Genomic DNA, 11,735 nt, shown 5'->3' with positions numbered 1-11,735 from the left:
CCACTACTTTCATTATAAATTTTATAATATTTATTCTGCATTTTTTTATATATATAATTTACATAATATATTTGATAGTTATGTATACATTATTGTATTTTAAATGGTGTAAAAATCTGTTATTGACCTCAAAATAAAGCATTTTCCCTCTGTACATGACTGTGGGGACGAGCACTTCTGTGGTGCTTGAAATTCTATATAATTAATAAAAATCAAATATTGCCACATTGATGGCTCAAGAGGGTGTAATTGTTCAAATAACATATTGTTTTATTTTAAAATGTAAAGAAATTGTAACCCTAAAGTGTTTTTTAAGTGTAATATTTCTGTAAAGGCTAGGGACAGAAAAATGGACATTTTCATAGAATGACCCTGTTAGTAATATAGACGTGTATGTGTGTGTGTGTGTGTGTGTGTGTGTGTGTGTGTGTGTGTGTATGTGTGTGTGTGAGAAAGAGAGAGAGAGAGAGAGAGAGAGAGAGAGAGAGAGGGGGGGGGGCACGGGTGCGATCGAACAGTGGAAACATAAAAACATACTCCGTTATTTTGCTCATACAGGACATCATTCAAACTGCAAAGTGTTTACTTAAATTTGTGTACACTCGCAATAAAACACAACATTGTGCTTTTGTCAAACTGTAAACTCTTGTCAAACTGTAACCTACAACTGTCACCCAACTAAAATCACACACACACGCACGCACGCGCACACACACACACACACACACACACACACACACACACACACACACACACACACACACTGTTTAAAAGCAAAAAATATTTATCCAACCCCATTTAAAAACAGTCTGTTGGTGCCATCTTTTGGACATTCATCATATTGCATTGGTTTTCATTTCTTGTCCTCAAACAGAGGACTAATCTGTTTATTTTTAAGTTACACATTCTACATTGATTAAAAAATAAAAATTTTGTTTTTAATGGTAGTATTATTTTATACAGAAATAAATTATTTATAATTTAGATGAGAATAAAGTTAGTGTTAATTAAAATTTTAAGGAAACCAAATATATTTCAGAGTCTTTTTTGTCTTTTTATTAATTTAATTAATAAACTAATTATATAAAACTATTGTCAGTGCACTACAAATAACTACAAATAACTAACAAACTACAAATGCCTTTCCTTTATTAATAAAACTTATTTAAAAAATACAAGGCTTAAGACATTTATTTTCCTTTGGTGGTACAGCCTGAGACATGCACAATAAAAAAAAATTGCCTTCTACATTTTTGTTTTGCTTTTCCCTCCATTGTACCGAACTCGTACCGAACCGTGATGTCTGAACCGAGGTATGAACCGAACCGTGAATTCTGTGTACCGTTCCACCCCTAATATATATATATATAGACAAACAACACCAAATATGACAGACACAACAGAGAGTGCTTGCTGAAGAACAGAGAGCTAACTCTGTTGTGTGCCGGCATCCCTTTGTAGCTTCCGTGTATGCCGTCACACATTACGTCATAACGCAACACCAATCACGATTGGCTTAGTTTCATTCATGCTTCAGAGGCGCTACACTGGAGGACGTTCCCCAAAGTGTTGTTACAATGCAGTGCAAGTTCCCACGAAAGGTAACTGTTGCTTTTATTAGCTTGAACAAAACTGAAAATCATTAATGAGACCTTTGCCTCAAAATATATTCAATAATTTTAGCGATTCTCATTTGCTACTTAAATATACAACATTTTAAAAAAACATTAAATATTAGATCAAAGTAGCGCAGAATCAATTTTGCGCTTCTGTCCGCGATCACATCAAGTATCAGCCAAAAATCCATGTGCATCTTGAAAAGAGAATGTTTTGGAAAGTCTGCAGCAAGTCTTTGTGCCATCTAGTGGTTTAGAGGAAAATAAAATCAAAGGAGTCTTTTAGGAGCTCCCATGGAGCCTTTAGCCCCGTTGTACCATACTTTTTCACATGAGCTTGATGATTAGTTAGGCTAATTCTGAACACAGCCACATACCCAATTATAAAAGGGTGTGAGTTAGGTCTTTTCTTTTTTTGTGCATTTTATGCGGTTGTATGCCGTGCAACCCCAGGTGACCTATATTTAGATTTTATTAATCTGCATGTTGAGAGACTTGTACTGTGATTCCCTATGGTACTCATGTCTGTCCTCTTTTTCTTCAGATCATCATATATTTTTAGCTTTTAAATGACTGGGTCACTAAAAGAGGCCTAAATTCACCAGGGACATACTCATTGGAAAGTCTATCAAATATCTCATCCTATCATGTCTTTGCCTAATTGTTGAGAAGAGGTGAAGTGGTAGAATGAGAAAGAGAGCATAACATGTTTTTTTAGTGCTGAAGAACTGCACATTGAGTCTCATTTTGGTGGTCAGACTCATTGTTCTGCAAGATCTCACCTCGTCTCTTTCCATTAGACTCTTCTTTTTATTCTCCTGTTTAATCATTGCTACTATGCTGTCCGTCTGGTTTGTCTTGGTTTCCTGCATGGATTTTCTCTTGTTCGCCTCTGCAGAAGAGGGTCTAGAGTTTCCCAGTTTTGATGGCAGGGACAGAGTTCTTAATGTCAATGAAAGGAACTATAAGAAGGCATTAAAGAAGTATGACATGATGTGTTTGCTGTATCACGAACCCCTGTCTTCAGATAAGGAGCTCCAGCAGCAGTTTCACATGAGGGAGATGGTTCTGGAGGTAAGGAATTATAAAGATAAGGGGGATGACTAAAGAATTTAGTGGATGAATAGGGACTGATATATTGCATGGTACATCTTATACCATCAAATGCGCTGAACAGGTTTTCAGTTTCTTACACAAACACACATACTGAAAAAAATATGTTCAACGCATATGATGGTATGTTCTAAATGTATACCATGCAATATATCGTTCCCTATTCATCCACTAAATTTCATCCCTGTTCTCTTAATAATATAAACATAAAATCAACGATTGTTTTAGATGTTTACTTAAAACAAAATGTATCAAAGAGCTACAATTTATTGCACCAGGGGGTCAGACTGTACATCTGTTTTCTGTGTCTAGACAGTAGGCTACCTGATGTGCAATTTAGTGGGAAGACTGACCTGATTTGGAGGCTGACAAAGGTTTCACAAACAGCAATGCTCTGTCTGCATATTATGATAACAGAGCTGTCAAGTATACTTTTGACTATACAGATATCAGCCATCACAATCTACAAAACTGATCCAGGTTCAAGATTCCTTCTTAGATATACTGTGGAAATGTTGCCCCAGACTGAATTGCTATTACAGACTAAAGGTGTTTGTAAAGACTGGCAAACTGGTATGCCTTTACTTCTGAATTATTCCTCAAAAAATATTCCTCAAACAATGAATGTTACTGATGTGTCTCTTCCATGCATCACTAGCTTGCTGCTCAGGTTCTCGAAGACAAGGATATTGGATTTGGAATGGTGGACTCACATAAAGATGCTAAAGTTGCCAAAAAGCTTGGTAAGAAGTTTTGTTTTGAATTACTGTGCTAATAATAACATTGCTTTGTAGATCAAATGTTCTTACTCACCCATTCAATAAAAATGCCTGATACGTCTTTGTATCTTTGAGGTTGGGTCCTGCCTGAAATGTGATCTTTGTTCATTAGGTCTGGAGGAAGAAGGAAGCATTTATGTTTTTAAGGATGAAAGAGTGATTGAGTTTGATGGAGAGCTCTCTGCAGATACACTGGTTGAATTTGTGCTGGATGTGAGTGAAATTTACTGGGCTGGATAAATGTCAGTTCTCTGACTTTAGTTGATTTTATTAGATCTTAGCAGAGTCTATTTTAATCCTTCAGTAACATCACATATTTATAATAATAATATTCATGTTCTGGATCAGCATTATTGTAATTTTTGGATACTTATTGCAGGAATATTATACACAAACTTTAGGCTCAATGGAATATACTAACATTTGACACATTACTTTTCTTCCCTTCTCTGTGTGTGTCACATCATTTTTTAGCTGCTGGAGGACCCAGTGGAGTTGATCAGTAACCCCATGGAACAACACGCTTTTGAGCGAATGGATGAAGACATACGCCTTATCGGCTACTTCAAGTGTGAAGAATCTGTGCGTGAGTGGCATTTTTGCTTCTCATTTAAGTATGTATGTAAAACTATAATTTTGTGGCCCTGCTCTAATAAGTATGACTCACTCATTCCATTGTGGATTTATGTGTTTATGAACTAATAGTGTCTTATTTGGCCCAACATTTTTCTCAACTCCAGAGACATACTGACTTAGAACAATTTTCCCTCTTGTCTTTGCTGGTTCGTTGTGTGCCTTGTATCTTGATAATCTAGGACGGCAACCACCATCCCACAGAATGTCTTTATCGTAATGAGAAATGCCACAACTGTGGAAAAGTCGGACACTGCGTGTATGTAAGAATCACAAAACACAGCGGCTAGACAAAGCTCAATATGTGTCATATTGAAGTGGACATATCCAACATCAGTGTGCAGTGGATGATGACCTGTTTGAGCTCTTCACTGTCTACTCTGCACAAGACAAGGCAGATGGCATTTATATTGATCTTCAGCTTAATGGCATAAGAGTTAGCATGCAACACAGGAGCATGCAACTCTTTATTGAGCTCAACCTCCATTCATCTGGCCTCGTACACTGGAGACAAAATCCCTGTGTGGGGTGAGATCAAGGTTCCAGTCACATGTGAGGGACAACAGAGTTCACTTCCATTGATTGTGGTCAAAGGAGACAAACCACCATTGCTGGGACATAACTGGCTCCAGAAAATATGCTATAAGGAAATCTTCAGCTTGTGACATGTGACACCAGTGAGTGTTCCTTCCCTCTCTGATGTACATGAAAAACACAAACAGCTTTTTCAAGATGTGTACGGCAAAATGAGTGACTTTAAAGCAAAGGTGAGAGTGCAAGAAGGATCTCAACCTATCTTTCATAAACCAAGGCCTGTTCCGTATGTTCTTAAAGAAGCAGTAGAAAAGGAACTTGATCGCCTGGAGAAGAACGGAATTATCTCTCAGGTTGGAAGGAACAATTGGGCAGCACCCATTGTGGTTGTGCCAAAGAAAGACAAGACAGTTAGGTTGTGTGGCGATTATAAAGTCACAGTGAGCAAATGTATTCTTGCAGAGGAATATCCACTGCCATTAGCATGGCCCCTGCGAAAGGATGACACGCAAATCCGTGAAGCGCTCCATATTTTTAGGCTTGATTGCTCGCTGATCGATTGCTCCTGTCTGCCTCGCTGCCTGCTGTGAGTTTGTTTGCTTCGGTGCTGTAAGCTCCGTCTTAACCTCGTATTTCTTTCTGTTTTGAACCATCATTTACTATCATTTCTAGTTGTTTATACTACTAAATACAGCTTACCCAACATCTCAGATTAACCTGAAATCACTAGCTTCCGTTATTATTAGCACAACACGCTAGTAACTCGCTAGCCTGTTAACGCGCCACCCATGCGCTCAGTTATTTTTTATTTATTTTTCTCTCGCGCGCCCGTGCCTTTGAGTTCATAAAAAGCCCAGGTGAGTAAGAATCAGTCAACAAATACGGTGAGTAATGTCTTGTCCTGTTATTGTCACCTGCACTTCATGTCACATGTTTAGCATAGCCTTCTCTGTCGGCAATATAGGATTTATATGTGATAAATGCAAGGAGACAGTCAGGCTGACGGAGAAGATTTCAGAACTAGAGACACGCATCCAAACTTTAATTGAGGATAGTAAGAGTGCTAGAGATTTAGATACTATTTTGGATGCGCCTAGCATAGTGAACTCTTTACATGATTCGGTTTCTGGCTGAATTAGTGCCTGTGCCGCAAGGCAAATGGGTGACAGTGAGGGATCGCTCTAGTCGCGGATCAAAAAACCACTCTTCCGTTCCGATTACCATAACAAATCGATTTGCCCCGCTCAGTGAAACACCCACTGAGAATTCTGTTGATTGTGCCCTAGTAATTGGTGATTTGATCACATGGAATGTGAAAATAGAGACACCAGCCACCATAGTCACATGTTTGCCGGGAGCCAGAGCGCCTGACATCAAAGCAAATTTAAAAGTACTGTAATTTGCTCTGGCCCCCTTCCTGTTCGCAGGAGTGATGAGATAGTTAGTAGATTGTGTTCACTCAATGGCTGGCTGTCGAGGTGGTGTCCGCTTAATAATATAGAATTCATAGACAATTGGAAAAGTTTTTGGGGCAAACCTGACCTGTTGAAAAGAGATGGTACAGTATTCATCCATCCTGGGATGGTGCTGCTCTTCTCTCTAGTAATTTGGCTCATAGTCTTAGAGATAAAAAATGACAAATTGGGCACCAGGTCAGGAAGCAGACAAGACTGGATTAACCGCCTGTCTGCTAGCGGCCTCGCGTCACCAAGGTCAGATAAATCCCATCACATAGAACCTCTTTCACCTAGATATCATCATATAGAGACTGTGTCTGTTCCCCGAATTTGGAAATCCAAAAAACGTCCAAACCCATCTAAGGTTAAAAATTTAATTGATGTTCAACAAATAAAAAACAGACATAATACAGATGAGCAAATGATAAAGCTTAGATTGCTGAATATTCAATCCCTTACTCCAAAAGCACTCATTGTTAATGATATGATTTCAGATAATAACCTAGATGTGCTGTGTTTGACAGAAACCTAGCTAAAATCAAACGATTACATTACTTTAAATGAGTCCACCCCACAAGATTACAGTTATAAACATGAACCTCGTCTGAAACGCAAAGGTGGAGGTGTTGCTGTAATTTATAGTAATATTTTCAAAACCACTAAGAAATCAAGTTTTAAATATACTTCTTTTGAAGTGTTGGTGTTTAATGTAAAAATATATAGTGTAAACAATAAATCACGTTTGAGATTTGTGCTGGCTACTGTATACAGGCCACCAGGGCACCATAAAGATTTTATCAAAGAATTTGCGGACTTTCTATCAGAATTAATATTGACTGCAGATAAAGTACTAATTGTTGGTGATTTTAATATACACAGATAATGAAAAAGATACATTGGGATTGGCATTTAAAGACATTGTAAACTCTATTGGAGTTAGAAAAACGTGTCAGGACCTACTCATTGTCGTAATCATACTCTAGATCTAATATTATCACATGGAATAGATTTTGATGCTGTTGAAATTCTGCAGCAGAGCGATGACATCTCAGATCATTATCTAGTCTCATGTAAATTACATTTAGCCAAGGCTGCAAAGCCGACTCCGTGTTATAAATATGTTAGACCTATCACTTCTGCCACTAAAGATTGCTTTATCAATAATCTTCCTAATCAGTTTTATCATCTCAGCATTCTGGATAGCTTAGAAGAACTTGATATTGCAACAGAAACTTTTAACTCTCTCTTTTCCAGCACTTTAGACACAGTTGCTCCGTTGCGCTTAAAGAAGATTAAAGAAAATAGTCCAACGCCATGGTACAACGAGCACACTCAGGTCCTTAACACTAGAAGTGCCAGAATTCCATAACTACTAGAACTGCCGCAAGCGGTCATTTTGACCGCTAGATTCCAAACTCTATATCTTTAATGATAAATACCCAATTGAGAGATTAATGCATTTATTGTATTAGGATATCTTTTAAAAACAAAACAACACCAAACTGTACATTTAAACAAGTTTAATTATACATCTATAAATAATAATATCCGTAGATGTCCTGAACAAAATGACGGAGTAGCCTATGTTTTCATGTTTACACTGTTCAATCGCGCCCGCGCCTTACACACACACACACACACACACACACACACACACACACACACACACACACACACACACACACACACACACACACACACACACACACACACACACACACACACACACACACACACACACACACACACACACACACACACCATATTCCAGCATTGCAATCTTGACATCGCAGCCTGTTCATTATATAGCCATAATAAATGATAATAATAAAATACTCTACCTAACATATAAAAATTCCACTGCTCTGTTTATATAGCCAATTCGTACCATTTTGCGAATAAGTAGAGGATGATTTTTTTCCATCAATGTTACTTTCAATGTTACTTACTTTCATTTTCGCTTGAAAGTAGCCTATTTCAATTTGGCCCTATTGTTTTCGATAGGATTATTAGGGCCCAAGCCCTGAAAGGGCGAAGGCCCTATTGTTTTCGTTAGGATTATTATTATTATTAGGGCCCAAGCCCTGAAAGGGCGGAGGCCCTATTGTTTTCGTAAGGATTGTTTTTTTATTAGGGCCCAAGCCCTGAAAGGGCGGAGGCCCTATTGTTTTCGTAAGGATTTTTTAGGGCCCAAGCCCTGAAAGGGCGAAGAGCCCTATTGTTTTCGGTAGGATTATTTATTAGGGCCCAAGCCCTGAAAGGGCGAAGGCCCTATTGTTTTCGTTAGGATTATTAGGGCCCAAGCCCTGCAGGGGCGAAGGCCCTATTGTTTTCGTTAGGATTATTAGGGCCCAAGCCCTGAAAGGGCGAAGGCCCTATTGTTTTCGGTAGGATTATTTATTAGGGCCCAAGCCCTGAAAGGGCGCAGAGTCCTATTGTTTTCGTTAGGATTATTATTATTAGGGCCCAAGCCCTAATTATTAGGGCCCAAGCCCTGAAAGGGCGCAGAGCCCTTTTGTTTTCGGTAGGATTATTAGGTCCCAAGCCCTGAAAGGGCGAAGAGCCCTATTGTTTTCGGTAGGATTATTTATTATTATTAGGGCCCAAGCCCTGAAAGGGCGAAGGCCCTATTGTTTTCGTTAGGATTATTTTTATTAGGGCCCAAGCCCTGAAAGGGCGAAGGCCCTATTGTTTTCGGTAGGATTATTTATTATTAGGGCCCAAGCCCTGAAAGGGCGAAGGCCCTATTGTTTCCGGTAGGATTATTTATTATTATTATTATTATTATTATTATTAGGGCCCAAGCCCTGAAAGGGCGAAGGCCCTATTGTTTTCGGTAGGATTATTTATTATTATTATTAGGGCCCAAGCCCTGAAAGGGCGCAGAGCCCTATTGTTTTCGTAAGGATTATTATTATTATTAGGGCCCAAGCCCTGAAAGGGCGAAGGCCCTATTGTTTCCGGTAGGATTATTTATTAGGGCCCAAGCCCTGAAAGGGCGAAGGCCCTATTGTTTTCGGTAGGATTATTATTATTATTATTTTTCTTACGACTATTCAGGCACTTTTGGGGCCCTTAACATGCTCAAAAACTCTTGAAACTTTGCACACGGGTCAGAACCCGCGGCCATCAGGGCCGGGCTGAAGCTGGGACACGGGCGTGGCAGGGGGGCTGGACAGCGCCCCCTGGAACGGGGTCCGAAAACTTGGTCCATAAATCAAACACGCTTGCATGTAATATATTTAGGGCCCAAGCCCTGAAAGGGCGAAGGCCCTATTGTTTCCGGTAGGATTATTAGGGCCCAAGCCCTGAAAGGGCGAAGAGCCCTATTGTTTTCGGTAGGATTATTTATTAGGGCCCAAGCCCTGAAGGGGCGAAGGCCCTATTGTTTTCGTTAGGATTATTATTATTATTATTATTATTATTATTGTTCTTCAAGGGTTCGGGGGCTTTTGGGGCCTTTAACGTGCTCAAAAACTCATGAAACTTTGCACGCAGGTCAGAACCCGCGGCCATTAGGGCCGGGCTGAAGATGGTACCTGGGCGTGGCAGGGGGGCTCAACAGCGCCCCCTGGAACGGAATCCGAACACTTGTCCATAAATCAAACACACTTGCATGTAATAATATGAAACTCGGAACACATATAGATCTCATCGGGCCGAACAACTTTCGTGCTCTAAGTTTTACGCCAGCCCAACAGGAAGTCGGCTATTATGGGTTGTTTTGAAACGCATGCTGTGGAATTTAATGTACTCCTCCTAGAGAATTCATCCAATCGCCTCCAAACTCGGTCAGCATGAAGTCAAGACATTGAGGATGATAAATTCCGGACGGATTTTTGATATCTCGAACGGTTTGGCAGTGGCGAGGAAACAATGGCGAGAAAAGAGAAACACGAAGTAATATAACTTCTGCATACGTTAACTGATCTTGATGAAACTTCAGCAGTGTGTTCGTGGTAAGAGGCCGATCAGATGGATGTAACTATTGTGAGTCAAAGTTATAGCGCCACCAACTGGCATATTATATATATATATATATATATATATATATATATATATATATATATATATATATATATATATTAGGGGTGTGCAAAGCAGCCGGTATTTGTATCTGTATTTGTTGAGGGGGGAAAAGTATTTGTATTCGATTAAAATTCAAAATAGGTGTAAAAATCCAGTTTTTTTGCGTTACACTTCTAATTTACGTTATAGTGTAAGTATTCTTTAATTATATCCATTATAATAATTATAGATATGCAGTATTGGTTGATGTTTTTCCATAAATCCAGCAATGAACATGTAACAAGGAACGTCATTGAAAAGAAAAAAAAATTAACAGCCATTACCTATGTTAACGTTACTCTGTCAACAGCCTTGTCTAAATTACCGAGCTAACAGAGCTACTAGTGTTGTCACGGTACCAAAATTTCAGTATTCGGTACCAATACCAGTGAAAATCCATGGTTCTCGGTACCAATTTCGGTACCAAAGCTTAATTTAGATTAAATTTACATATATTAAAGTTTATATCACGGTTACAAAGATAGAAACTGTAGTATTATTTTATTATCTACATTAGATAAAATGACCAAACAATAAATAATAGTTATATACTGTCGCAATTATTCTCCTTGGGGTTAATTTAAAAAAACATTTTTAAAATCAAAAGTTAACATTATTTATGTTAACATTATTTAATGCACAATGAATGAAGTGAACAAACATGACCAGTGTGTTTGTATTAAATAACATTCACAAACATTAATTGATGTTGTAAAAATATATTGTTCACTCAATGTGTTGTTGTAGATAACGCATTAACTTAAGTAATGTTAATGAATGGTATCTTATTGTAGTGTTACCAAACTATACAGGAGATAAAGCGTGTTTTATTTGACTTGACTGTACTTTTATTTAATCCAAAACTGCATTCATATTTAATTTCTAAAGGGCTTTTTAGTTATCCAGCCAAGAATAAGCCTAGAACTGCTTTTCTGACGGAATGATATTAATGACGGCTTTTTATTTCATTTCTCTTCTCCATAAATATATCTAAAGCTAATGCAAGGGCTAGAAATCAATTAATTATTTGCTGATACTTCCTCGTCATCATGGAGCGCAGTTCGCACCGCTTTCTCCTTTCCACAAGCTCTCTCGTGGCGTCTGTCGTTGCTATGCAACCGTCGACATAGACTGGCCTGGAAAAACACGCGCCTACATTTGAAATCTGCACGCGCAGAAAACGCGCTATGTGAACGGCCCCTTATGACAACGTGACATTAGCCTAATCCAAAATATTTATTTTCTTATCAACAAGTGGATTTACAGCCACCACATCAGCAGCACCGCCGGTCGCCATGTCTCATGAGGAAACGCAGCTTTTTGATATAAAGTTTTTCTTGTTCCCGAATACAAATATTTTAAGTATTTGTTCGAAATAAGTATTTGGAAAAAACACATTATTTGTGCCATTCCGAATACCGTATTCGGGTTCGGCTCCACCCCTAATATATATATATATATATATATATATATATATATATATATATATATATATATATATATATATATATATATATATAAATATAGCTGTGAGC

The 11,735-nt window shown here is 38.4% G+C and overlaps 1 protein-coding gene across 1 annotated transcript in view; it reads left to right on the top strand.

The window, feature by feature from the left end:
• Positions 1–2,453: 2,453 nt before the first annotated feature.
• Positions 2,454–11,735, top strand: part of LOC308686214 (calsequestrin-2-like) — a gene marked incomplete at both ends in the record, with an annotated part of 113,368 nt that continues 104,086 nt past the window's right edge. The window contains 4 exons of the mRNA XM_081394585.1: positions 2,454–2,690; positions 3,388–3,472; positions 3,621–3,721; positions 3,983–4,094. Of these exons, the coding sequence (XP_081250711.1) occupies positions 2,454–2,690; positions 3,388–3,472; positions 3,621–3,721; positions 3,983–4,094 (535 nt within the window). The remainder of the gene's footprint in view (positions 2,691–3,387; positions 3,473–3,620; positions 3,722–3,982; positions 4,095–11,735) is intronic.

Source organism: Scardinius erythrophthalmus, assembly GCF_964197995.2.
Source record: "Scardinius erythrophthalmus genome assembly, contig: HAP1_SCAFFOLD_46, whole genome shotgun sequence".
In the NCBI taxonomy this organism is placed as follows: domain Eukaryota; kingdom Metazoa; phylum Chordata; class Actinopteri; order Cypriniformes; family Leuciscidae; genus Scardinius; species Scardinius erythrophthalmus.
This window is presented reverse-complemented; position numbering and strand designations above follow the sequence as displayed.